Here is a 27,408-nt window from a genome sequence, read left to right on the forward strand (position 1 = left end):
AGCATCCCCATTGACAGATGGCCATCCAGCCTCTGCTTAAAACCTCCAAGGAGGGAGACTCCACTACACTCCAAGGGAGTGTGTTCCACTGTCGAACAGCCCTTAATGTCAGGAGGTTCCTCCTAATGTTGAGGTGGAATCCCTTTTCCTGGATCTAGTTGGATTCTTTATTTTGAGTGTTGAATCCCCAGCTCAGCCATGAAACCCACTGGGTGACCTTGGGCAAAAAGTCACACTCTCTCAGCCTCAGGTGAATGCAATGGCAACCCTCCTCTAAACAAACTTTGCCAAGAAAACCCCAGGATGGGTTCTTCTTAGGCTCAACTTGAAGGCATACAACAACAACAACAACAAAGGGCTGCTAGAACTGACCTAGCTAGCAATAAGGAGGAGAGGAAGGAGAAGAGAGACCACCAATACACCTAAGCCTAAATCTCCCTACTACGCATGCGCAACCCGAGCCCTGCGAAAGGGGACTAATATTAAGCGCCGCCGCTTGAACGTTCTGCTCAGTGCGCATGCGCAGTCTTTTCTTTTTGTCCCCCAAAGCAGACAAAATGGCGGCGCCCGTGGACCTTGAGCTGAAAAAGGTATTGGAGGGAGAGAGAAGGATGGAGGAGGCCTGAGAGGAAACGCTGGCGGTGGCTGTACTCTGAGGCGACTCTTTGCAGGAGTGGGGGCTTCAGGGGGTCCTTGGGGCGCCAGAATCCCTCGTCAAAGCTTTGGCCGTTAAAAACAAACCGCCTTACACCAAAGATGCTCTCTGTGGCTGCATCCACACTGGAGAATTAACCCGGTTTGGCACCGCTTTCACTCTTTTTTTGGCTCATGGCTATGGAATTCTGGGAGTTGGAGTTTGTGCTCCGCTCTGGGCCCACAACAAACTCCAACTCCCAGAATTCCATAGCAGAGAGCCAGACAACAAGTTAAAGCGGTTCCAAACCGGGTTAATTCTCCAGTGTGGATGCAGCCACTGTGGTCTAAAACACACTGCGGGAATAATAATCCGCTCTAACTGCCCTGGGCTCAGTGCTAGGGAATCCTGGGAGTTGTGGTTCATTCTTGCACCAGAGCTCTTTCTGACAGAGACGGTTTAATGTCTCACCAAGCTACAGTTCCCAGAATTCCCTAGCACTGACCCAGGGAAAGTAATGCAGCCTGTAACTGGATTATTATTCATGCAGTGTGTTTTGGACCTATTTCAAACCCTTACAAATCCCCGAATGTGGCAACTAAAGCAGTGTCAAACAGCGTTATTTCTGCAGCGTAGATACAGCCCTGCTCAGCCGTTGAAATCCACAGGGCAAGTCACACTCTCTCAGCCTCAGAGGAGAGCAAGGGCAACCCTGAACAAATTCTGCCAGGACCACCCTGTTATGGGGTTATCATATCTCAGAAATGATTAGCAAGGCTGTGATCCATTTGTCTGTTGAGATGAATACACTCATCCCTCCATGTTTGCGGATTTGTTTATTCAGGGATTTGATTCATATGTTCTCTCTAGGAATATCTAAGTCCTCCGGTGCAACTCTATGGTCAACTTTAACTACAAGTTGCACCGAAAGACCTAGAGATTCCTAGAGAGACTACTCCACCAGGCCTTTGTAGCTCCTCCAGGGCAGTTCTATGGACAGTGTCTGTTGGACGTTGACCACAGAGTTGCACTGGAGTTTGACCTAGAGATTCCTAGAGAGGTGTCCTCTCATGTTAAAAACATGGTGTTTTTGTTATTTGCGGTTTTCCCATATTCACAGGGGTTTTGTGTCCCTAATCCTAGGGAATATAGAGAGACAAGTGTACTTGCGATTTTGCCTAATCTCATTTCAATACAGTCTAAAAGCTAATGACCATGGCTGCTTCCATGGCAGTGCTTTGTGTGACGGGGGTTTACTATCCATCTATTTCCTTGTCTTCTGTTCTGATTCTGTTATTATTAGAGAAGGAGTGAGAACACCTATTCTCTGCCCTATATATTCTAAAAGGAGAGTCCTGATTTTTTTTTAAACAAAAGCCTGTTGAAAGAGAAGATGAATTTCTTCATGCACCAACATTATGGAAATTACAGTTTATGGATACCCTTAACTTTTCTTGTTACGTAAGCAGTAAATAACTTTCTGCACTCTGTTTTCTATGCTGGGCTTGGCTATAGGTTAACCTACTTGTACTCACACTTTGCTTTGTATTTCAGCTCCAGATCTGTTCTCTGGATTGGGGGAAACTAATTCTCGGGGCCAAGAATATGTCTTATTTAAATAAGATATATGCTTTTAAATATTTATGGACATATTTTTGTTCTTTTACACTGATTCCAAGCGAAACCAGTGAAATGTAGGCTTTTATGAACATTGGCCTTGCTCTACTGATACATTCTATAAATCTAATTCCCTTTAAATATAGTCAGTTGAAATGGTCCATTCTTACTTGTTTAAGCATAAAAAGAGACTACAGCTCCTTGACAGTCCTTGTCAGCTAACAGTGTGACAAATGTATATGCCAGTGCCTATGTGTCTCGCATTATGTTTCTCCCTGCCTTTTTAGTAGCCTTCTTTCTTGGTATCACTGTAAACATCCCACTGTTAATAGTCAGATGAGTGGGGTTACAGTTTGAAAGATCAAGTCCATCATTTGGAAGTGCTCTTGCAAGGCCAGGTGGCTGCTTTGGCTAGAATGGAATATCTTTGCTCAATTTTGGCATGCATACTGGTAAGCTCTCCCCTCCTCGAAGGTGGATCTACCTATAGCAAATCATCTCTTAATTCCTTCTCAATTAGACTACTGTAATAAGTTCCACATGGGGCTGCCTTTGGAAAAAGTTCAAAAATTACAGCTACTGTCCCATGCAGCAGTGTGTGCTTTCATTGCCACATATCATCAATCTTAAACTAACTGTACTGGCTTCCAGTTCATTTCTGAGACCCATTCAGGATGCTCATTAAAACCCTGAGTGGCTTGGACCCAGTTATTTGAAATTCCACTTTCTCCTGTCTGAGTCTTCAAAATTTGTATTCTCCATCACTGGATTTGTTGCGGGTCCCACCATCAAAAATGTTAGATTGGTGGGTACAAAAAGACAGAGCCTTCTCTATAGCAGCATTCTCCCTATGCAAATCCTTCCCAAGGGAAGGCAGTCCTGCTTAGTGTTAGGTGAACAGTAAGGACTTGTACTTATTATTTAAAATGTTAGCACTATTATGACAATATGAAGTAGTCTTAAACTCATTCGCATGGTCATTCCACCTAGAAGGCTATTATCTGTTTTGACTTAATGTGGATCTTCCAGACCAGTCTTTTCTATAGATACTATTTACTAAAGGTTCAGCCTGGAAATGTCAACATGTAAAGCATATCTGCAATATACTGTATAATAATAATGACTTACCTTACAGGATTGTCATAATTAGTTTATGACTTAAATCCTATTGCTAATCCTGAGTAGAGTCAGTTTACTCACCCCTAATTGATCTACTTTATTCAGCCAGTGGCTCACAATCTGTTAGGGAGAGATGCATGTGTTGCTGTCTTTTATGCATGAAGATGTCCTTTCATTCTGTGCATTGTGGCGACAAGACAAGATGGGAGAAGCATCTGGTTACATCTATATAGCTTAGATGCACAATGTGGAAGATCTCAGCGCTGAGTTCTTGGTGGATCAACCAGGGGATTGCAAGGGTCTTAACAAGTCTGTAATCATTGTGCATCTGGCAATGGCAATATGTCTCCAATCCTGTGTGCTTATGGCTGTGTAGGATGGCTTCAAGGGTTTTGAAGTAAGTCAGGTGGTGAATATATGACTCAGCAAAGCATAGGTCTGCATGTTGATATTCATTCTACACTGAGAGGATGTTGAATTGAGGCAACAGTGTGTTAACTGCTATGGTAATTAGTAGTGTTATGGGCCCTCCTGAGTGCCATGTCTTGGCTGTATTTGGAGGCATGAGTGTCAGTATCCCAACTTCTGTTTCGTTCTTCCAGTATCCTGTAATTTTAAATTTTGACTAAGAAACAAAACCTGTGCTGCAGGCAATATATTTGTTTCAGTAGCTTGCTCATGTGGGATAGGGAGTAAATTTAACCTCCACCCCAGTTTTGTCCCTGAATCTACCTCTTTACTTTCCCATATAAGTGAACGGTTTTAGGTTGCACTATGGGGAAAAGTAAAGCTGTCTCTTCAAGAATGTTGTGACAAATACCGGTAAACATGCCCTTCACTCCTGACAACGATGTACTTTTTGTAGGGTAATTGAAGTTTCCTTAGGCTTCAGCATTTGATAAGGAAACAAAAACATTAAAATATCAAAAATATCAAAGCCAAAACTTTTAGGGTCTAGTTTAAAATTAGCAGAGTAGCAGAAATGTGTCTTTGTCTAACTATGCTTCCCTAAAAACTGAGACTGACTCAAAAACAATAAACACATAGCTTGCAGTTTAAAACAAATGTTTCCTAATGACTTTAATCTATATATACAGAAAGTATATATCCTAATCTAGGTAGTGAATAGTTCAGGTAAGAAGAAATCTTTATCTCACCATCTTTCCAAAGAAAGTTGAAAGAGGAGGAAGATGAAGGACCAAAAGTGTAATTAAAAATCTTATAGCAATAGCTATAAGAAGGGGAGGCCTACAGCCGCCTCCATCTTTGCTAGATCGATGCTGTGGCACCCGCATGCTGTGGCCCCAATTTGGCCGTTCCAGGGTGCAAAAAGGAGCTGCAAAAAGTGGCTCCTTTTTGCGCCCTGGAAAGGGCTCTATAGTGCTCCATTGGCACTGCATCATGTGGATGCAGCACTAGAGGAGCACCGTGAGGCTGCGCACCATATGGTGCAGTGTGCGGTGTCATGCCACTGTGCGGGCCATGCCCCGACTCTGCCCCCAGTCTGGCCTTAATGGCTGGTCTGCCCAGCCCGTACATTTTTGTACCTTTGACTTCACATTTCTGTACCGCTTATCAGTGCTCATAAGCACTCCCTAAGTGGTTTACAATGAGTAAGCCAGTTGCTCCCAACAAGTTGGGTACTCATTTTAATGACCTCAGAAGGATCTTGAGAAAGAATTGAGTATCTTTTAGTCCCAAAGGGGGAGTGATCTAAATCACATAATTGGTTTGAATGAGAGAGAGAGAGAGAGAGAGAGAGAGAGAGAGAGAGAGTTTTCATGCATGAAATCCTAATAATAATAATAATAATAATAATAATAATAATAATTTATTTGTGTTCCGCTTTTTCACAAGGAATCAAAGCTGATTCCAACAGTAGAAATAAAACATCAAACAATATATCTAAGGCGGGGGAGAAAATGCAAAAATCTTCCAGCACTTTTAAGCAATGTTTAAAAAAAAAAAAGTGAACTTTTAAAATAATTTGTACTGTAGTATAAATGAATTACCTCTGTGAATGTTTGTATTTTATATGGTTTGTGTAACCTCAAGGATTTTTTTGTTCTGAATGTTTGAGATCAGATTTCCAATTAATATGATTGCATCCATTCGTCTCCTTTTATTCCACACACACTCATCACACCACATTTGTGCATAAACCTAGCACAAGTTTTGTCTGTAGATTCTTTAATGTGGTGGCTGAAATACATTGGTAGTGTTCTCTCATTTTTTCCTACTGCAAATGACGCTTATTTTTTTCCTATTGCAAATGATGCTTATCTAGGAATATCATTTCTGAATAGGCTTTGTTGCAGTGTTTACTGGACAGTATTGATTTTTGTTGTAATTATCTAAAAAGGATACAATGAAAAAAGATGACTGACCGCATCCTCAATTTTGGATATTGAAATGTTCAAGAGCGAGTAAAAAAACATGCTTGAGACTACACTGCTCAATGAATTGTTGCATCTGTGCTGTGTTTTACTACAGCTATAATTATACTGAGTATGCATTTGGAAGGCAAGCTGGTGAACCCCCTGAAAATCTGCACTGTTAGCACATGAAGCCTAGGCTCCACATGCCTGTAGTAGATTTCCCTCCACACCAATTAAATGGTGCTAAGCTCCCTCCCTACCTACAGTTGCTGTGTAGGGAAAACTTTCCTCTGCTTGTTGAATGAAGGGAGGTGGTTTGGAGAACACTTCACTATCTGGGTAAATATCAATGAATGAGTCAGGCCAGCTGTTTTACTAGAGAGGGATTATAGAAGATGCCATAAATATAGGTTACTTGGGCTGCTATTGAAGAATTATTTTTATTTTCAGCGTAATCTTTGATTAGTTATGTTGACGCATAGTGTGTAATCATTGTTTAACTCAGTACAGAGAAGAAAGGACTGAGTGATCTCCTAGTAATTATTTACCTCATTTTCAGTAGATCAGCAAGGGTTTCTGACTCCCCATTTTTAACAAACGTAGCAGTTTTTAGAAAGCAGCTCCCCTTGTCCCCTAAATACAGTTCCTGAAGGACATGGAGAGGAGACAAGTGTAGATTTTGAAAAAAAATAATTTCTGAGTTGGGTTCTGGTACTGATAACAAATGGTTGGTCTGATCATATGTTTGAAAGGGTCTTGTTTCCTGATTACTAGAGTACATTGTCCCACCTGAGCCTCTGTTGCATCTACTGCTTGTTGCTAGATCTCAGGATTTAGTGAATATTTGATAGAAAAACATTCATTAAAAACATACTTATTTAACCAAGCCTTCTTTGTGTGGTCCAAGCTAATATGGATTTATTGGACCAGATAAAGCTGGGAGGGGAACCCCAAACCCTTTATTTGCAGCCCTTGGCAGCAAATTGGGCATGGCAACCAGAGTGTTTCTATAGATACTTTCTCAACATGTGCACATTACATAGGGGAAACCAAAATAGAACATTTGAGAAAAGCGCTGAAACCTTGCCAAGAAATAATCCCTCTCTAGTGGGTACTTTCCCCTCCAAACGTCAACCAAATTATAGGAGGAGATTAGCTGAGAAAAATCAAATTATTGTTTAGTTTGCATGTGACATGTTGATCTCTTGTGGCTAGTTCTCATCACCATATTTGAGTTGCACACTAGTAACAGTTCCCCCCTCAGTGAAGTCCTCTAACTGACACAGCAAGACCATGCTGAATACCTCCCTAAACTACAAATCCCACAATTCTGTAATATAGAATCATGACAGTTAACGTGGTGTAAAACTGCTTTAATTCTGCAGTGTGGATACACTTCTGTGTCTTTATATATAGGAATAGAAAAGGATGAAGGAAGATGTTGCTTGAGAGTCTATGTGCTTGTGTAGTAGAGTGGATCCACAGTTACTGGGGAGAGGCAAGTGTTCCATCCTTTCCCTCTCCCTCCTGCATATGATATTGTGTCATTTGTTATGAGTACTAATTTTAAATTGCTGTTGCTTAATATAAGGGAAGAATTTCTCCTTGGTGAATGTAGTTGATCTGCAGCTTGAAACAAGCATTGGGCTGGAAGGCTTGAGGAGAAAAAAACAAATTCTTTTAACTTGGAATTCCTAAGATAGCATTGCATTGAGTTTCTCGAAACTGATTAACATGCCTAGCAATTTTTATCACTGGAAAAATGATAGGTCAGGTTACTTTGAGGTTACTTTAAGCATAATGAAGGTTTAAAATGAGCTTTAGCCAATGGCAGAGGGTCATACAAGTTACAGAGACAGCATTGCATAGTGGTTTCAGTGTTGAACCACAACTCTGAAAACCAGGGCTTGATTCCCTGCTTGGCCATGAAACCCACTACATGATCTTGGACAAATCACACTCTCTCAGCTTCTAGTGAAGGCAATGGCAAATCTCCTCTGAACATATCTTGCCAAGAAAACCCTGTGATAGGGGCGTCATACGTCAAAAATCTCTGGAAAGCACAACAACGACATACAAGTTAGATTCTGTTACTCTGTTTAGGGGTGCAAAACACTTGGGGAGAGTCAAATAGGATGTCCCTTTAGGTTTTCAAGAGTTGTGCAGCCTTTTCTGACACTTTTAGCAGCAAATGGACCACTGGGCTCTTTTCACTGAGAAAAGAATCAAAAAAATTAAATGGACTATAACTCTGTGCTTCATGGTGTATTTAATATAGCTCCAACACAGGGTAAATCATTTCCTGATAGTTTTGCTCACTGTATCTGTATTTGTGCTATTTTCCCTATCAGGCATTTACTGAACTTCAGGCTAAGGTCATAGATACTCAGCAAAAGGCGAAGCTTGCAGATCTACAGATAGATCAACTGAACAGAACAAAAAAGCATGCCCATCTTACTGATACAGAAATTATGATGCTGGCTGATGAAACTCGAATGTATGAAGGTGTAGGAAGAATGTAAGTAATTGTTCTTGTTATGAGTAATCTTGTTAATATTAAGTTTTATAACTGGGGCATAAAATATCAAGTGCTGCTTAAAAGTCCCTTTTGCCATTCAGTGTCGTAATCAGCTATATTTACGGCTGAACCAGTTTAGGGAATACCACTTTTTAAATTAGAATAGCAGCCAAACAATGTGAGTCATAGTTGAATTTGAAACAAAACTGAGTGGAAAGATTTACTAATTTGATTCTATAGCCATACGAGTCTAAATTGGGCCAAATTATAGGCTATGCTAATCCAGGGGCAGCTGGTGGCTTTCATGTCAATGGAACACTGATTTTTCCTCCCTGAGCCTTAAAGGAGTTACCCAGGGTGTTGAAGCCTACCCCCAAAATATGCTTATCACCTTGAACAACTCTTTGAATGTTTGCACCAAAAAAGCTAGAGTGGATTGACTGCCACACTGACATGGGAGCATAAAATTTAGTTTCACCTGTGGCCTTCTTGGACTCTTTCCCAACATAACCTGCATTGCGATTTGTAGAAGGGTTGGGTTGTTTTTTTATGCCAGGCGTATGCAATCGTGATTCTGCTGGGTTATTTCCATTGTATTATTAGTTATCTCATTTTTAAGGGGGGGACAAGTAAGTAAGCTCTTTTAGCTTCATTCAATCTTTTGTCATAAAAATGTTTTCAGGTTTTTCTAAATAATCCTTCTAATTAGGAACATAGAGCCAATAATCAGAAATCTATTGAAAATATTTTTATGCATATATAAAGATGTTCAGATTCTTTTTCTGGAATTTGGCATTTACGATATTACTTCATGAAAATGTTGGTGGGAATACCAGCCAAGAACCCACTCTTGTAGGTTCAAATCCAAGCCCTTGCTTGAAAACAACAATAGCCAATATTCTCAATGTGGCAGAGCCATTTTGGGCCACACATGGCACTGCCCCATAGCTACCACTCTGAGATAAATATGTATCCATCCCATATCCTCTCCTCCCTAGGCACTGCTGTGAACCTTTTTATTTACACTGTGTGGTTGTGACTGTGGTGGCATGTCTTTGATTTTGCTCTTTTATTGGATTGCTTGCTATGATGAGACTGCTTAGGGGGATCCCCAATCCTGGTTTCAGTCTTTAGGATTCCTAGCTGTTTCTGGCAGCTTTCCTTAAATTTTTCACAATTTTGTTTTGATCAAGGGCCAGGGCCAAAGGGCCTCCAAATGTGGTGGAAAAGCTGTCTATACAGCATGTTTTTGGAGGAAGGGGGGAAATGATCTTGGGCACTGCATGCGGTTTATGGACTGTCATTGCCCAACTCTGATTTATAACAAGAAACATCAGAAGAGGTATGTGTGGAGAATCATGATGTGAATCCACCAGAAATAAAGTAAGCCAAGTTTCCAAATTTATGGAAGTTGTTTTCTGTTTCAGAATTGGTTGCCCTGCCTTTCTTGTTGAACTGGGAATGAGCCAATATTCATGTGTGGGTCACTTAGGGGCTCTCAGTATTCCCCTGCTTCCCTCTGTGTGGCTTTATTTTATTTTACTGACATTTGCACTATTTCAGAAATATAGTGATAGCTTGCACAGTCTTGCAGGCAATGGGGCTTGGCTCTGAGCAACATACAGTAATAGTAATCCTCTTGTGCCATTATCGGAAATCCAGGATAATTCCCTATAACAGAACAGAGAAAGTTGTCCTTAATGGTTTTGACATCTCAAGACAACAAATGGTATGAACTTTATACTGCAGAGTCGATAAAGATTTATTTATTCTGACAAACGCTGCTAATGATATACATACTCAAATAGTGCTAAAGGAAATGTCTGCAAGTATTCAGACACAGCGTTATGGATCTAAACTTTCATCATAGGTCTTAAAGTAAATGTTTATGTCAGCGCACAAATAGCTTAAGCAGCACAACTAGACATTGGTGTATGTGAGTGTATCAGGCTACATAACAAGTCTTTCAAAAGAATATGAACTAACAGAATTAAAATGTACTGGCAAGATGCCAAGACCCTGGACTGTCTTCTCAGCAACAGATACTAGTTGCATGCAGTGTATACCAATTCATCATACCCTGCTGTGCATTGCTGGCTTTTCTTGTATGAAACCAAAAATAACTATCCTGGGAGAAAGGGTATTATCCTTGCTCCAGCTTTCTAAGATTAAGGAGTAACAGGTAGCCTAAAAGTCTGTATGTCAGATATGTTGGTGCTGTTGTTCTGCTGTACGTAGACATTGGTTGGTATGTAATAAGATGTTAGATTTCAGTAGGACTTCACTTCACATTCTTTTTTATGAACTTATTTTTGAGTAAACTTGCATAAGCTTGGGCACCAGTGAACCCACAAGTATGTGATGATTGTAGCCTTAATATACTCTCGTTTTGCTTTATTTTTTTATATGCCGAGACAAAGTCATACTAGGTTACTTGGGGACAGCAGCTATAAGGGTGCTTTTTGTATGTCTGAACCAGTGAACATTCATGTGCTATCTGCCAACCCCCACTTGCCCTCATGAATAATGCCATCCACCGGCCTGAGAGGAAGGAGACTCCACTCTCCATAACTGCCATCTGCCGGCCTGAGAGGGAGTTCACCAGGCAGGTCCAGCTCCATCAGGACTAGCCTGGAAGAAGGAAGAGCCCTCCCTCCAATCCATCTGCCTTGGTCCAGGCCTCAGAGGGAGAGAAGAACCACTGGACCTCATCCCCTTTCCCTCCACCATTCCCTTCTCCTTTTGTTTCATGTCTTTTAGATTGTAAGCCTGAGGGCAGGGAACTGTCTGATTAAAAATAATTGTAAGCCGCCCTGAGAGCCATTAGGGCTGAAGGGCGGGATATAAATACCTAAATAAATAAATAAATAAATAAATAAATGCTATTTGCAGGCTAACACAAAGTTTCCCTCTGAAACTATGGGCCCATACAGACAGGCCAAAATAAAACTGCTTCGGGTCACTTTGGAGGTATGCTGTTTAAATGATGCATGCGTCCTAAGAGGCCAGAAGCCACGCCAAAGCCACGCTCCAGTCCTAAGGACTGAACTACAGCTTTGGCACAGCTTCTGGCCTCTTAGGTAGGACACATGCGTCATTTAAACAGCATACCTCCAAAGTGACCCGAAGCAGCTTTTGGCCTGTTTGTACGGAAACATGTTACGGAAAACTGATACTTTATAAAATAAATACTAGTTCTACTTTAATACCTCTTGGTAGCAAAATTTTAGACTAGCATTTTGGTTAGCATTAAGATGTTTAGCGGAAGTCATGCATTGTTAAAGGCATTGTTTAAATCTAAGTTTGAACTGGGTGGAAACTTGTATTATATGACAGAAAATCAGTGGAATGCTAAGGCTGCCCACGAAGGCAAGAAATGACATATTTACTATGAGACATTCAGTTCAAATTTTCCTGGAAAGATGATTAAAGGAGAGAGTAGTACTACCAGCGAGAAAGATAAGTTGTGTGCCTTCAAGTCGTTTCCAACTTAGAGTGGCCTGATAATGAGAAAACATTGGATTGGATCAAAAACGAGTTACTCATATTTCTCTCTGATTGAAATTAGTGAGATTTAAGTTAGTCCTGATTAACTTTTCCCGTTGCTCTCAGTGGTACTAAGAGATGACTAGCCTGGATTCAATTTCTGGGTGCTGTATAAGATTTTGAATCATCTTTAGTACTTTTTGGCATCTACATTAAACTGATAATGTACATAATTTTTCTTCATGCTTTGTGGAAAACTCCCCCTTTAAAAAGATCTGATAAATCTGTTAATGAAATAAAATGAAGAACAACAAAAAAAAGTCTCTCACTGTTTGCTTCACATCTAATATCTCAGCTCTTTGTACATTTACTCTAAAGTGAATTCCATAACGGTAATGACGCTTACTCCAAAGCACTTATGTATATGATTGTAGTATAAGAATTTGATAGAACAGGCTGGCTATTTTACAGGGTGGTTGTTGTTGTTAAGGTCTAGACTGTGCAATTGTTGCTTTCCAAACACCCCCCCAACAACTTTCCCCCTCTGATTGAATAGTATAAATCCAAGTTTTAAAAAAGGTTTCAGGGTACAGACTGTTACAGATTAGCTAGTTTAATATATGTTCTAGTAAAGAGATTGCAAGAGCTTTAAAGAGATCTCTAACGGGAAATAAGCAGCAAAGAAGTTTGATTCAGGATAAGTATGAAATGCTGCATGTTGGAGCAGAAAATTCTAACTTCATGTATGCAGCCATAGGGACTAAATTAGTAATGAAGGACCAAGGAATGTATATGGTAGATAGTAGTGCATGGCAGAGGCTCTGGTTATTGCCTGGTACACTGGTAGTTTCATCCTTTTTATAGATGAGCTTTAGGCATAACAGCTCTTTGCTATGGGTATGATGTGTTATATATTTCATTGGCATTACTCTAGTATCATGGTTGTTCTAGAAAGTGTAAACTGAAAAATTGTTAGGAGGGTTGCTAGGGAGGATCAGGGTTGCCACAAAGGTGTTGTTAATATGCTTCCTCCTTGATTAGATTAACGGGAGTTGTTCTTCTGTAACTATGAGAACATGCAAATAGTTGCTGGAATGCTAACTTACTGTTTATCTGACTACAACTGTAGTTTTGAATTTGCCAATTAGGAGCCCTGGCAAGAGGTTTGCTCTAGTCCTCCAACTAAGAAGGACACTTGTGGATCTTTGCTAGTGCCAAGCAGGCATTGGATATTCTCTCTGCACTGAGATTAATGGTGAAGTTCCTTATGTTTTATCCACCCATTTGGACATTAAAACATATTGTACAGTAAGAAGCCCTTCTCCATCTTATTAAAAAACCCCACAGAATTAAAAAAATACCCCAAGCCTGACTGGGGAAAAGATAGTGGTGATGAACTGGATGTCTCTTTTACTGTGCTTGGGGAGAGGGGCAGGTTTTGTTACCCCATGACAACTTGTGTCGGAATGAGGCAACTTTTTGCTGTATGTGTTTTAAATAGTTTTATTGGTTCTGTTTCATTCTGTCACTCTGCCGTGTGGCTCTGTTGCATGCCGCACATGTTAATATTGTTGTTATTTTTATTATACATATAGAAACTGTATACAGAAGAGCATTTAAAAGACAATAATATATATCTTGTTAACATTTTGTTAAACTATTTTTGATTGATCCATATTTTCTTTCCTTCTACCACACCTGTTATTCTCCCTGCTATCCATCACTGTAGTACCATAGTGTAGATCTGGTATGTGTGTGTATATATGCATTCAAATTGCCTTGTCGACATATGGTAGCCCCATTTATATCATTGGGTTTTCTTAGCCAAGGAATAGTCAGAGATGGTTGGGACAGTTCCTTCCTCCAAAATACCTGGTATCTGTTAGCTGTCTCCCATTCAAATACTAACTAGAGTTGACTCTGCTTAGCTTCCAAGATCAGACATGATCTGATGACTTTAGGGTATTAAGACCTGTCTAGTTAGGGGGAAAACCCACCACAAAATTGATTAAACTGAAACTGTAAATCATTTTAAATTGCCATTGAGGAAGTAAAAATATTTCTTTAACTATCCTCCATCAAAGCAATGAAAATAGTAGAGACATTCATCACCACTGAATTTATCCTAAAAAAACATTTTGCTTTGTTCAATGTATTTCATACATTAGCTCTCAGTTTTCTCTCTGAATTTTCAAGCAGCTCAAGAGCCTCCTATATCTTTTGTTCTGGGTGGTTAAGCTAGGTCCTCTTAAATGTTTGGCAAGCAGGGTTGAAATATGTTGATCCTGTCCAAGAAGGAGAGTTATGCTGCCTTCCTAGCCCTGCTTCCTAGGTGTTAGACTAGCAGGATTTTTGTTGAGCTCTATGGGAGTTATTAGAATTTTCCTTTTTTCTCCCATTCTCTGGTCTGTGTTAGTCAGGAATCTGGAAGGGGTGATACAGGAGTGGGGTCCCAGGTCTGAGACAGGAACGTTTAACCCTCACAGTTTCAGTGGTAAAGGGGCTATCTTAGCTTCTAGTCTGTACTCCACATCAGCCAGAAATAGTAGCAGGGTAGGCAAGGCCCACACTCCTGGCTGGTTGGGTGAAGAACAGCAGGAAAGGTCTTCCAGGAGGAAGTCAGGGTACAGAGGTTGGTTGGCTTCTATCTTTGTGCCAAACCTGTGAGTATCATCTAGGATGGTCATACTTTGATTAGTGCCTTGCTCTTCTAATGAAAGGAGCAGGAATGTGAAAGCATTTTAATGTCTTTTTCCCTCTGCTGCCTTATTTTTCCATATCCAGAGCTGAGGCAGTAGCTAAGTACAAAAGAAGTGGGAAACTGATAAGGGGCAAATGCAGTGTAGGTGCTTCTAAAAGGCTACTCTGAGCTGCTTCTACAAGCATTCATAGTGTTCTGAAGTAATAGGAAAAGGATGAATTGATGTAAGAGAGAATTGGTACAGTCAGATTTTCGTCACTGGGTCCTATAAGGTGACAGCATGGAGTCCTGGAGAAGGTGAACTTCAGAACTCATCAGGTTCCAGATCAGGAGTTTTTAAGGCACAAGAAGAAAATAAAAAGGAGACATCATCACACCAGAGGAACATGCAGTCCTAAGAATGCCTCTTCAGAAGTACTTCAGGATGGACTCAAGATGGGGTTGTACTCCTCTTGAAGACACAGGTCTGCAGTTTGGGTGTACTCCTGAACTTACCTTTGATCCTGGATCGTACTACACTCCTGTTAAGACAGCTCCACTGGTTGCCAGTTTGTTTCCAGGCACAATTCAGAGTCCTATAAAACTCTGTAAGATTAAGGTCCAGGCTGTCTGGCAGATCATATTTTCCTGTATGAGGCTGCCTGGCCTCTGAGATCATCAGATGAGGCCTTTCTCAATCTCACCACCATCATAAGCACAGTTGGTGGGGACACAAGACAGGGTCTTCTTGGTGGCTACCCTAGGCGTCTACCCCAGGGGGACCAGAATGCCCCCTTCCTTGTTGTCCTCCTCTTGGCAGACTAAAATCATTTTATTCCAACAGGCTTTTAAAGCAGAAAGTTTTAAAAGAAAAGGCTGCAGGGTGCTGAATTAATTAAAGCTGAACTGTTTTAATAGCTTTTCATCTTTATTAAATTGAATTTTATTATTGCATGAAGTTTGAATCCTTTTAATGCTGTGAATAGTTTGATCCTATTTTAATGTTCACTTTTTCTAAGTGTTTAATTATGTTGTTCATTTAAAGTATTGTTCAGTCTTCTTCTTTGGAAGTCTTTAAACAGAGGCTGGATGGCCATCTGTTGGGGTGCATTGATTGTGAGTTCCTGCATGGCAGGGGGTTGGACAGGGTGGCTCTTGGGGGGTCTCTTCCAGTTCTATGATTCTAAATGGTAAGCCACTTTGAGTCTGAATTTTGAAAAAAAAGGTGAGATCCTCCTCCTCCTCCTCCTCCTCCTCCTCCTCCTCCTAATAATAATAATAATAATAATAATAATAATAATAATAATATATTTCTTTCAGCAACCATCACAGAATATGACTTTCTGGCTTCCATAGTCCTAGCTGAGGCCTGCTTACTGTCCTGATCATAGTTGGTCATAGAAGGTTTCTGTATAAAGTGGATTGCACATCCAGTACAGTCATGTCCTTTGCATTAATGTTGACTCCAGGAGTATTCACCAAGGTCTTGGTGGCTCATTTGAAGCTGAAGGGCAAATCTTTCCCCCTTATTCGGATGCCATTCTCCCTCGGTGGTTCAAGAGATTAAGGCTGGCCACTCTTTAGTAGAACACCTGGAAATCCAGGGTTTCGTGATGAACGTAAACAAGGCTTCACTGATTTTAGAACAGATGGTAGGGTCTGTCATCATAACAGAAGGCAGTTTTGTGTGTTATGGTGCCAACTTGGGGGACTTGTCAGCTCAGGGATTGTGATCAGAGCAGATAATGAAACTGAACATCAATCAGTTGATACTGAAAGCTGTAAAACTGACCTTGTGGAATGTTGTCTTATATACATCATAGCCATGTGCTCATCCAATTTGACATTACCATGAAGGCCTGAACAAACAAGCAGGGGGAATGAAATGAAAGAGATTGAACCGAAGTAGTTGAAATGATCTTGTGGGCCAGTTGCCTTCTATTATCCATGACATTGTACCTGGTTAGGATGTTCAATACAATAGCTGAATGGGACAGAATTAACTTAGGCCAAAGGCATACAATTTTTTCATCAAAAAATAACTGAACCCTTTCAGCTAGTTGATGAAGATGGATCTATTAAGATTTCTGGACAAAGAAACTTCAAAAGATAAAGACAGAGTTCCTAAAGATAGACACAGAGTCACTTTGGAAAGTTATCTACATTATTTAGACAACTACAATTAGAGTTTACTTAGCAGAATTTAAAGCTGACCTAAAAGCTGAATTCTAGACACTAAATTAGCAACTTTATCTGGAAAAAAATCCAGAAGCTTCAAATGACTCATTACATCCAGGCATAGCTAAAAAAAACCACCCCTAAACAAAACAAAACAAAAACGGACCAGCCAGAATTTACAAGTGATTTGCAAAACAGGCTAGATGTTTTTGAAACAAAATCTGACATCCAGATACACATTTTTGCAACATGCCTGAAGATGTAGAACCTGGTACTATGATAATCTGTATGACTAGTTAGTTAATGTTTGCTTATCATTGCATATCTCAGATTTTGAATGGGTGCATTCACTGCAGATATTTCAAAAACTAAATGAAGCATGGGACATTGTTGGAGGATTTACAAAGAAAAACACTGATTCTTCAGTTTTACACAAACAATGTTCATTGGAATGTGGAAGTGCCAAAATCCTAATCTTTCAGGACCTAATTTTAGAAATGTTATGAAAACCTTGAAAACCTTTTCAGAGAAGCCACAACAGGAGCGAGTCAGTAATTGCTGGGGCTTCCATGTCATTTAATCATCCATCATGGAGGAAAAACTACTCTAGATGTAGCTGTAACTAGCATTACAAAGAATTTAAATTGAGGATAATAAATAAACATAGGAGCAGAATAAATGCATGATAGTTACAGAGAATGCTGAGAGGGAAAGAGCTAATATTTTCCTGATAAGGTTTCCATTTGGCCATCTTCAGCGCTGGATAATCTAGTCATCTTGTCAGCTGTTCTCTTCCACCCTTTTAATTCTTTTCTTTCTCTCCTTTCCTTCTCTTAATACCATGTTTTATTAATTTTATTTTTATGTCTTCTTTTTATGATTTTTCTAATTAAAACATTAATTAAATGCCTTAATGAAATACTGTACCTTGGGTAAATAGTAAGAAAAAGTGATTTTATAATACAGCTATTTTACCCATCTGTTTGAGGCTGAAGTCCTTTACCTACACTTTTATTTATGCAGTTAGTGAAATGTCATATTCCTCTTCCTTAGGAAACCTACAAATGCAACAAATGTGGGCTTTTACTGCATCCCTGTTATGCTTTAAATGATTCTAAAGTGTTTTAAACTACTTTGGTTTAACATGGTAATTTATTTGATTTTAAAAAATATCTTTAGACATTAACGTGTATCTTGTTTTAATCCATGTTGTAAACTATCTTGGGTCCCATTTTCTTGTTGTAAAGTCATTTCTGACTCATGACAACCCTAACACAGCCTATCACGGGGTTTTGGGGAACAGTTTGTACTGGTAAGTTCTCCACAGAAAGAGGAGTTGCAATAATTGTGGCTAAAGGATGTCCCCTTCAAGTTGAATAAATTAGGAATGACAGTAATGGTACATATTTATTGCTATAAGGCTATCTACCTGATAATTCCATTGCAGTAGGATTTTCTTATGCACCTAACATGGATCAGAATATCTTTATGAAAACTCTACTAACTGATTTAGTTTAATCTGTTGCTGAATTTGCTTCTGCCACTGATTTAGTAAAATATGGCTACAACTCAAGAGCAGTATTTAACATTGATTTGAGTGGATCTTCAAGATTTATCTGTCCTTTTTAATTTATGAATAATCTATTGTAATATTGAAGATGTTTCGAAATTTGTATTCCCAGAGCATAAGGGTTTTACATTCTGCCCTGCTAACTACAACTGATAAACGTGTATTGACAATCTGTTAGTTTCAAATCAGCTTTTGAATTATATTAATACAATAGCTAGTCTTCCTGCTATTGTTTCTTATTTGCCACTTTTATGACTTTAAGTATATTGCTGTTGTCGATCTCAACCCATGGCAACGGTTGACCTGTGTATAAGTCGGCCCCAGATTTTAGGGTCAATTTTTGGGCATAAATTTGGTCATAAATTTCTTGACTTATAGTCAAGCATATACAGTATTTGGTTTGAACATTGGACTATGACTCTGGAGGTCAGGGTTTAAATCCCTGCTCAGCCAAGAAAACCAACTAGGTGTCTTTGGCCAAGTCACACTCTCTGAGCTTCAGGGAAGCGGAAAGGTAAACCCCTTCTGAACAAATCTTGCTAAGAAAACTCCGTGATAGATTGCCTTAGGGTTGCCATAAGTCAGAAATGACTTTACAACAACAAGAAAATGGGACCCAAGATAGTTTACAACATGGATTAAAACAAGATACACGCTAATGCCTAAAGATATTTCTTAAAATCAAATAAATTACCATGTTAAACCAAAGTACTTTAAAACAGTTTAGAATCATTTAAAGCATAACAGGGATGCAGTGGCTCAAGTGGTCAAGACACAGACTCTGTTGATTGCAAGATTAGCAAGTTGGCAGTTTGAGGCCCGGGTCCCACATGATGGGGTCACAACAACAGCAGCAACAACAACAACAACATTTATTGAAGCCAGAGGATCTTATCAAATTTCACAATGTCCCATATCAGTGGGTTTACACAGGAAGCATTTGGAACTACATGTTTGAGGCAGCCTGGTATATCTTTCATTTCTGATTTATTGAAAGGACTTGTAAATAAACTCATTTAGCATTCTCAGTTGCAATAAACTTCGTGGGGAAGGAGAGCAGTGTTTGCCTCATGTCTACTTAACATTACAGAAGAGCAACATTAAATTAATTTTAAAACAGCATTAATTATAAACCTCAGTAATTTGACTTACTGATGGTATACTACCTTTTAAAACTCAAGCTTTTCCTTTATGTGCTAGTAGCATGCTATTTTAGAGGTGTTCTTCTATTTTTTGGAAGAGTGGGGTATGAACAATGGTATAAATCTAACATGTAGTTAAGTGTCTAGCAATGCAAAAATCTTCATTTGGAAACTGTGGTTATTTCTGTTTGCTTAAGTAATGTAATATGTTAGAGCTGTAGGCTAGGGCAAGCTAATACAAGTAAGAGAGATGCTGCTTTCATGGCTTTGGAGCAACTAGAGCTACTGCTTTTAAAAATTATTTTCTTGCAATAAATTTAGGAGGTGAAGTTTTCTGAAGATATCAGCTTTTCTCACCTCTTCCTTGGAGGGCTACTGAGACACATAAAAATCTGTTTGTGTCATCATTTAGTTAGCCATTATTTCAGTACATACAATATTTAGTCCGTGAGTTGTTGGCCCAAGACAAGTTAGCCATTATTTCAGTACATACAATATTTAGTCCGTGAGTTGTTGGCCCAAGACATTATTCAAAGTGACTCACAAGTAATATTGTGTTAGAATAAAAGTATTATAAAATTGTAAAATGGAAAATCACAGGACAATACCCACTAGTGAAGCATAAAACGTTCTTAAATAAACAGTATAACCTTAGTAGTAAACAGAGGGAGAGCCAGCGTGATATGTTTGAGCATTGGGTTCAATTTCCACTCAGCCATGGAAATCCACTGGGTGAGCTTGGGCAAGTCACACACTCTTAGCCCCAGAAAACCCCATGACAAGTTCGCTTTAGGGTTGTCATAAGTAGGAAACTATCTGAAGGCACACAACAACAATAGCAACAACAGCAAGTTAACAGAGAACTGAATATGATTCAGCTAGTTGTGCCTAAGGCTCTAGAGAACCAAGAAATCTGCATTGCTTTTCTGTCAACTTTGGAACAGACATGCTGGGCCCTCATGTTAAGTAGTATAAAAGTTTTAAAAAATGACTGCTGGGATTAATTATAGTGGATATAATATTAAATATTACAGAATTCATTTTGCCTGTTTATGGTAAAAGATTTGGAGATGGGAAAACAATGGTTGCTTATGGTGGCTGCTTGCATTGGTTTGGCACTTATATATTAGCGTATCTACAGTATTTGAAACCTTTTATCAACAATGGAATGGAGGTAATGGTGCTCAGGGGCAGCCATTTAAGTTATACATGGTAAAGGGAAAAGCAAAAATGGGAGACAGCTGCACTGCCCTGGCAGTAAATTTTGCAGTAGGGTATAGGTCACTCCCAAACTGTCTCTCATTCCAAATAATCAGAATAGCCATGGCAATAGTCCCCCTGGGTGGAAAATACTACTCCTAATTCCTTGGTTGGTGATTGTTAAAACAGTTGTCATTCAGGACTTGGTCCTGGATGAACATGCTAACATAGCATGTGTTAGAGAATTGATTGGATGGGAGGGGGATCATCTGTCTCAGTTTTGCCCACCAGGATTCTCAGAGAATTAGCAGGTGAAATTTGAGGTGTGGAGGTGAAATTGCAGTGGTCTATCAGAATAATATATCCCAGACCGGGCACCCTATTCCTTAGTCTGCAGGTTTTGAGTATGTTTATTTTAAGGTGGCTATCTGGGTCAAATTAGGGATTCTGATGGTGTCCTGATCAACCTGCTGCACAATAGTCTACCTTTGTGAGCTTGCTTGGGTGGTGTTTTGGGTGGTGGTGAAATCCCTTTGGCTTGTGATGCTGGAGGACTTCAACAGCCATACTGAGGCTAACCTGTCAGGAGTAGTTCAGAACTTTATGTCTACCAAGACAACAATGGGTTTGTCCCAAGTAGTATCTGGCACCACTCATGCTGCTGGGCACATCCTTGTTTTCTGATGATGGTTTCTACTGTTCCATTGTCATGGACAGATTGCTTCTTGGTCAGTTTTAGACTTGCTGGGATTCAGAGCCACTACGCAGATACAATGGCTAGGGTTCAATTTTACTTGGATGCTAGAGTTGATACAAATCTGGTGGATGTAATCTTGGCCCCTGCTTGTACAGTGTTGATGGATGCTTTTTCATTTGTGCAGCCCCAAGATATGGACAGCATCCTCGGAGAGACAAGAGCCACCACATGTGTACTAGAACTAGAGTCTTGCTCTTACTAGTTTATTGTTTTAAAATCATTTTTATTCCTAACCCATCACAAAAACATACATGGACAAATAAGCACATAACACATAAACATAAAAATATACGTACATGTCTTTATAGAAGACCTATGTGGTGTTCGCCGCATGAAACTTTCTTTGGCAGAGAAGGTATCCATAAATCAAAGTGGTTGAGATACAGAGATATGGTGAAAGATTTAAATGGAGTATTAGAGATAAAATCTCAGGAAAAACTTAAAGATTCAGGTTTGATTTGTCATTGGTATCTCTATCGCCAAATGAAGGAAAGGTTTAAAATTGATATGAAATTAGAGGGAATTCAAAGTAAAAAAATCTGAATGGGACGAAATAATAGAAACAATAGAAAAAGGAACAAAAAATGATCACTAAATGTTATAAGCTACTTTTGAAATGGGAAACGGAAGATGAGATAATATAGCATAATATGGCCATATGGGCACAGAACATAGGGCACAATATTGAGCACCAGCAGTGGGAGAATATATGCAACAAGAAACTGAAGTACACTACAAACTCTTACTAATTCATTAAACAGGCGAGAGGAGCACTGGCTGAGTGGGTAGGGAAAGTGGTTAATTCCTCTTTACTACAAGGGAGCATCTCAACATGCCCAAAGGAGGCCTCTTTGAAAAAAGATGTTCCCTAGATCCAATTGGATAACTGTAGGCCAACATCCCACTTTTGGGCAAGATTTTGAAATGTGTGGTGGTTTCACAGCTCCCGGGGTTCCTGGATGAGACGGATTATCTAGCTCTATTTCACTCTGGTTCCAGACCTGGTTACAGGATTGAGAAAGCTTTGTTTGCTTTGGTGGATGACCTATGCCAGAAATTAGATGGGGAGTGTGTCCCTATTGGTTCTGTTTCAATCATGGTATCCCTCTGGGTTGCCTCATTGAGATGGGGCTTGAAGGTACTGTTCTACAATGGCCTCATTCTGTCCTTGAGAAGTGCTCTCAGAGAGTGGTGCTCCTTGACTATTGGCCTGTGGAGTCCCTCAGGGTTTTGTGCTGTCCCCTATGCTATTTATCATGTATATGAAACTTCTGGGAGAGGTTGTCTTGAGTTTGGGGGGTTCAAATGTTACCAGTATGCTGATGATACCCAGCTTTAATACACCTTTCCACCTAATTCGAAGGAAGCTGTTTATGTGCTAAACTATAACTGTAATAGAGAAAATGAGGGTGAATAAATTGAAGCTTAGACCCAGGTTTTTTTGCAGGACTGCATCTCTCTCTTAATTAACCCATAAGATCTTCTGGAGATACCATTTTCTCTGTCCCTCTACCTTCACAGGTTCATTTGATGGGAAGAAAGAGGAGGCCTTCTTGATAGTAGCTCCTAGTTTTTGAAACTTTCTTCCTAAGGAGGCCAGGATGGCTTCCTCCTTGCTCTCCTGTTGGCAGTTGAAAACATTATTGTGCCATCTGGCTTTTAGAAACTGAACAGGATGGGCTTTTAATGATGTGTTGTGTGGTTTTATGACTTGTGGGATCTGAATGAGCTTTCAGTGCTCAAAGTCATGCTGGAGGGGAGAGTATTTAAGCTTAAGGATGACTTCAGCCTGTTGTTATATTACTACCAAATCATGGTTTCATGTTATGTGAAAAACCAGTAACTATTTACATATTTGTAGATGTTGGCCTGAATATAGTCGCTGTAAAGGAAAGGGGTGGTATTCTGGTTGTCACTTGTATGGAAAATTCTAGTGCCCTTTCTGTTTGCCTTCCTTTTATAAGGTTTTTATTCATTCCCAACAACTTTTATTGCTGGCTTGTGCTCCCTGAGACAGAGAACTCCCAATTACTCATGTTACTCAATTACTCATATTAAAATAAATTAAGAAAACTTAATGTTGCCCACAGACTGGGGAGTGCTTGATTTCTCATATGAGCAGTTCACTCCCTTTCTGTGCCTTACAACTTTTTCCTGCTGGGGGCTGAGAAAGGGAGTGTTGACAGTGCATGCTTAGACTGGGAAGAGAGCAGAAAAGAAGTATCAAAAAGATGTAAAAATGTCAGATATGTCCATATTGTTTGTAGAAATTCTGCTGTGTGTGTAGGTGTTCTGTACACTGTGGCCCAAACGTTGATTTGGTTTGCGAATGACTAGGACATCCCAAAAAAATAGTGTTTTTTAATTTGCAGTTTTTCCACATTCATGGGGATCCTTTACCCCTATCCCCAGTTAATGTGGAGGGACTGCTGTATTCACTAGGGATTTTTGAGAATTTTACCTCTCTAAATAATAAATTGCATTCAAAGTCTGGATCCTTACTGAATATAATGGAACTGAAATGAGCATACTAGATGGTTTGAGCACTTTATAACAGATTCTAGAATATTATGGAACGTTCTCCACTACCAGAAAATGCATACTCCCTCTCTGTCACCCTTGTCCTCCCTCCCCTTCCCTGCCTCAACTACCCTTCTCCATCTTCTCACCCCCATTGCTGATACCTTCATGATACCATATCATTCACCATGTTTTTCCTTCTCCGCTGCTGCTCTCCTCTATCTCCCTCTTCTTCCATATCTTGGAAGATGAGGGAAGAGAGGAGAAGAACGATTTGCCACTGCCTTTTTGGCACCACCAGAAACAGTTCTGCCCATGGGTTTCTCTCAGCCTGGACTTGGGAAAATGCCAGTGTGTCAGATTTTTAGTAACTTAAATTAGCACACACTTCACTTTTTCTTATCTTTTACTCATGTTGATTTTAACAATTGAAACATGTGATTTTACAAGTTGCATTGAAGATGCAACTTAATAAGTAGCAAAATTGTTTAAAGCATGTTAGCAAGTGTTATAGGAAATTCTCAAAAAAATTCTTTAGTCGGAGAATATGGTTGTAAATATCATACAGAAGTTTATTTTTGAGAACTTTACAACAAATTTACAAATTTCATAACTACACTTTACAACAGATTTACAAAGAGGAAGTAGGAGAGTCTATCAAGAGCCTTATCCTCTGTTTGTAACCTCAGTATGAGTTCAGTTTCCATCTAGATACTTGGGAGAAGCTTTGCTTCTTTGTCTGAGGGTATTAACATTAGCCTGAAGCCCCCCTGCAGGGCATTGATTATGTGGAACTCACTGGTGGGCTTATATTCTCCCTTTCATTATGAGGAATGTTCTTCCAATTGAGATAATGGATAGGAAAATGTAGTTTCTTTATGGGTTTACAAATGGCAAGCAAGGACGTTACAAATGTCAGAAGTGCCAGATGAGAACGAGGTGTACAAGTCGCTTGGGTTTTCATGGAATTATGTAATATAAGAAATTGATGTAATGGAGAAAGTTTCTGCTGTGAAGCAAGGTGTCAGTATACCAACAAAATTCTCCACTTATTCTAGGTTTCCAACAACTGCCCAGGAAAAGTGGATGTTAGTTCTGGATATAGATGCCACCAGTAGATTAATTTGTTCTTTAAAATCATTGCCACCGTACTTTCACCTATTTGATTACTGTTGTACTGAACATGCACAAATCTTGTCTGGGTAGGAGGCTGTAATTCAGGCAAGGTGAGTGGTCTCAACCTGAATTAATGCTGCTTTAGACTGAAATCAAGTTTGTCATCTTTAATTTCTAGATCTGGGATACACTGTGTATCTTGTTAACAGTTTGCTCAGTTATTTACAGGATCTGATTCCTTAATGCTTAATAAACAGGTTTATTCTTTCCTTCCACCCCTTCTGTTTCTGTAGGTTTATCCTTCAGTCTAAAGGAGTAATTCACAACCAGCTCCTAGAAAAGCAAAAGATAGCAGAGGAGAAAATTAAAGAACTGGAGGTATGTTTCTGGTCCCTAAAATGGTTGTCTTCTGTTACCTCTTTTATTTTTCTTCCATAGTGCCTTTTACCTCTAAACAAGGATGCCAAAACAGAAGCCCATTTGCATGACTAATAATAGTTTGGTAAGGCTGTTTATTTATTTGGTATGAGGGAACAAGTTGCGGTGCATTTCCTATGCATAAATCTTCACTGGAAATTTATTGCAGATACCCTATTGCAAAAATTTCTTGTAGCAAAAGAATGTTAAAAGGCCAATATGTCAACTTGTCTTCCTTGTGTAATTGCTGAAGGAACCTTTCTTGTCGGGAGTTTAATAATCTGGGTCTTAACACAGGCCAGTTAAATGTTTCTCCTTGACAAAGACAGTGGCATGGCAAATATGTTTGTGGTGGTGTAAATATATATAAAAAGGTCTTTCATTGAGGGAGGTCTTCTGGCACTCTCCTATCTGTGAGCTTCTAATTTTAGCTATTTGTTTTAAATGGAAAGAAGGGAATAGATATCTTAAGGGACAACTGTGCTAATGATATGAAGTAAGTTAACATTTTAATAACATTCAGGACTGAATGTCAGGTCTGATCAAATAAAGACAAAGTCTGCTTGACTCGGCAGCTAAGGACAGCCTTGGCGGCCAGTGCAGGTCAGATGCCCTGCAGGAAAAATGGCAGACATGTTAGAGCTATATTTGCTCCTCTTTCAAAAATGTATTTGTGAATAACAGCTGTCATTTCTCTGTGAAGGTGGCCATAGTGACCTCATTGCTATGACAGTTGGCAATAGAGTTAAGGGGCAGTACCCCAAAGAAAGTTTCAGTTCTGTTGCTTTGCTGGTTTTGCAGTAGTCTAAAGCATCTTTGTTTACTGTGCTGTCAAATATGATGGAGATTCTGTAGCCGTGTTACAGAGTTGAATGGTGGCTTGGTTGATACATTATTATGGGGAAGGATTTGAGAAGGTTTGTGCAAGCCTTAGTATTGCACACCAGTGTAGCCCATCATTGCTACACTTTTCTGGAGAGGATATTTAAGAAATATACAATTTCTTTCATAATTTCCCAGTATTCATTACACAGGTAGTAGCATTTACTCAGTATCAAACTACCATCATTATTACCTCTCTTTTTCTTTTCTTTTGTTTAAAATGTCTAACTTGCATTCTAGTCCATAACAGGTTCCCAAGGCAACATGCAGCAGTAAAAACATGCTGCAGTTTAGGCTTGGGGAATAAAAATATATCTGGCATCTTAAAACTCACTTATAAAACAGCAGTTAACATTGATTGCAAGAGTCTTTGTAGCTTCTGCAGGAAATAACATGAGCAGAGAGCTTGCTAGCCTAAACAGAAAAACTGGATGTCATTTTCAGTTGTACTCTCAGTAGCCTTGCACTGGAGATCTGGCCTCTTCTGTCCTGCTTGAAATACTCATGCTATGACTAAACCAGACTTTGCAATAACAGAACAATTTTTGGGATCAAGTACTTCAGGCACTTGTCAGTTAGAATTCCTTTGGCTATCTTATTTTATTGACTAACTTCATTTTGCATACCAACCAGCTCTGAATGCACTTTCTTTGCTCTGGATTGACCGAACCCTTCTTAAGATTTGTAGAAGGCATGGATTACCTGTGTTACTGTTTGGGATGTGTGGAATCATGTTGTGATTTCCTTGCATCTACTTAATCTTGGTTCTTCTTTAAACCACTTAACTCTTGCTTTATGTGTGCATACCCCATTTTCAAAACTAGAATGTTCTGGTTAGACATACTCAGTGAGGTGAAGGAATAATCCACAACACATGGTTTACGTCTTTATGCCAACCTGATCAAGGCAGGAACACCAAAAGTCTAGAAAATCTAAAATTCTAAAACATTGTAACAATTGCTTTCCAGCCCCTCTCTCCTCACTTTTTTAAAAATTCCTGCCTTCAGTAATTCATCCATGCAGTTGAAGTTATCATTTCAAAAGACTAATCAGCACTTCATTGATTCAACGAAAGTTTTAAGAGAGTTCATTAGTGCATAGGTTCATGCAGGAATTGATCCAACATTAAATAGGCAACAGTCATTAAAGTTATTATTAAATACAATAATTCATCAAATATAGGCGGTTCAAATA

The 27,408-nt window shown here is 39.4% G+C and overlaps 1 protein-coding gene across 1 annotated transcript in view; it reads left to right on the forward strand.

Moving 5' to 3' along the window:
- The first annotated feature begins 527 nt into the window (after window positions 1–527).
- Window positions 528–27,408, forward strand: part of PFDN1 (prefoldin subunit 1) — a 47,539-nt gene continuing 20,658 nt past the window's right edge. Inside the window, exons 1-3 of the mRNA XM_089516286.1 lie at window positions 528–590; window positions 8,100–8,266; window positions 25,209–25,293. Of these exons, the coding sequence (XP_089372412.1) occupies window positions 558–590; window positions 8,100–8,266; window positions 25,209–25,293 (285 nt within the window). The 5' untranslated portion in view covers window positions 528–557. The remainder of the gene's footprint in view (window positions 591–8,099; window positions 8,267–25,208; window positions 25,294–27,408) is intronic.

Source organism: Sceloporus occidentalis, unplaced genomic scaffold (genome assembly GCF_023333645.1).
Source record: "Sceloporus occidentalis isolate IW3139 unplaced genomic scaffold, rSceOcc1.0.p SCAF_3, whole genome shotgun sequence".
NCBI lineage: Eukaryota > Metazoa > Chordata > Lepidosauria > Squamata > Phrynosomatidae > Sceloporus > Sceloporus occidentalis.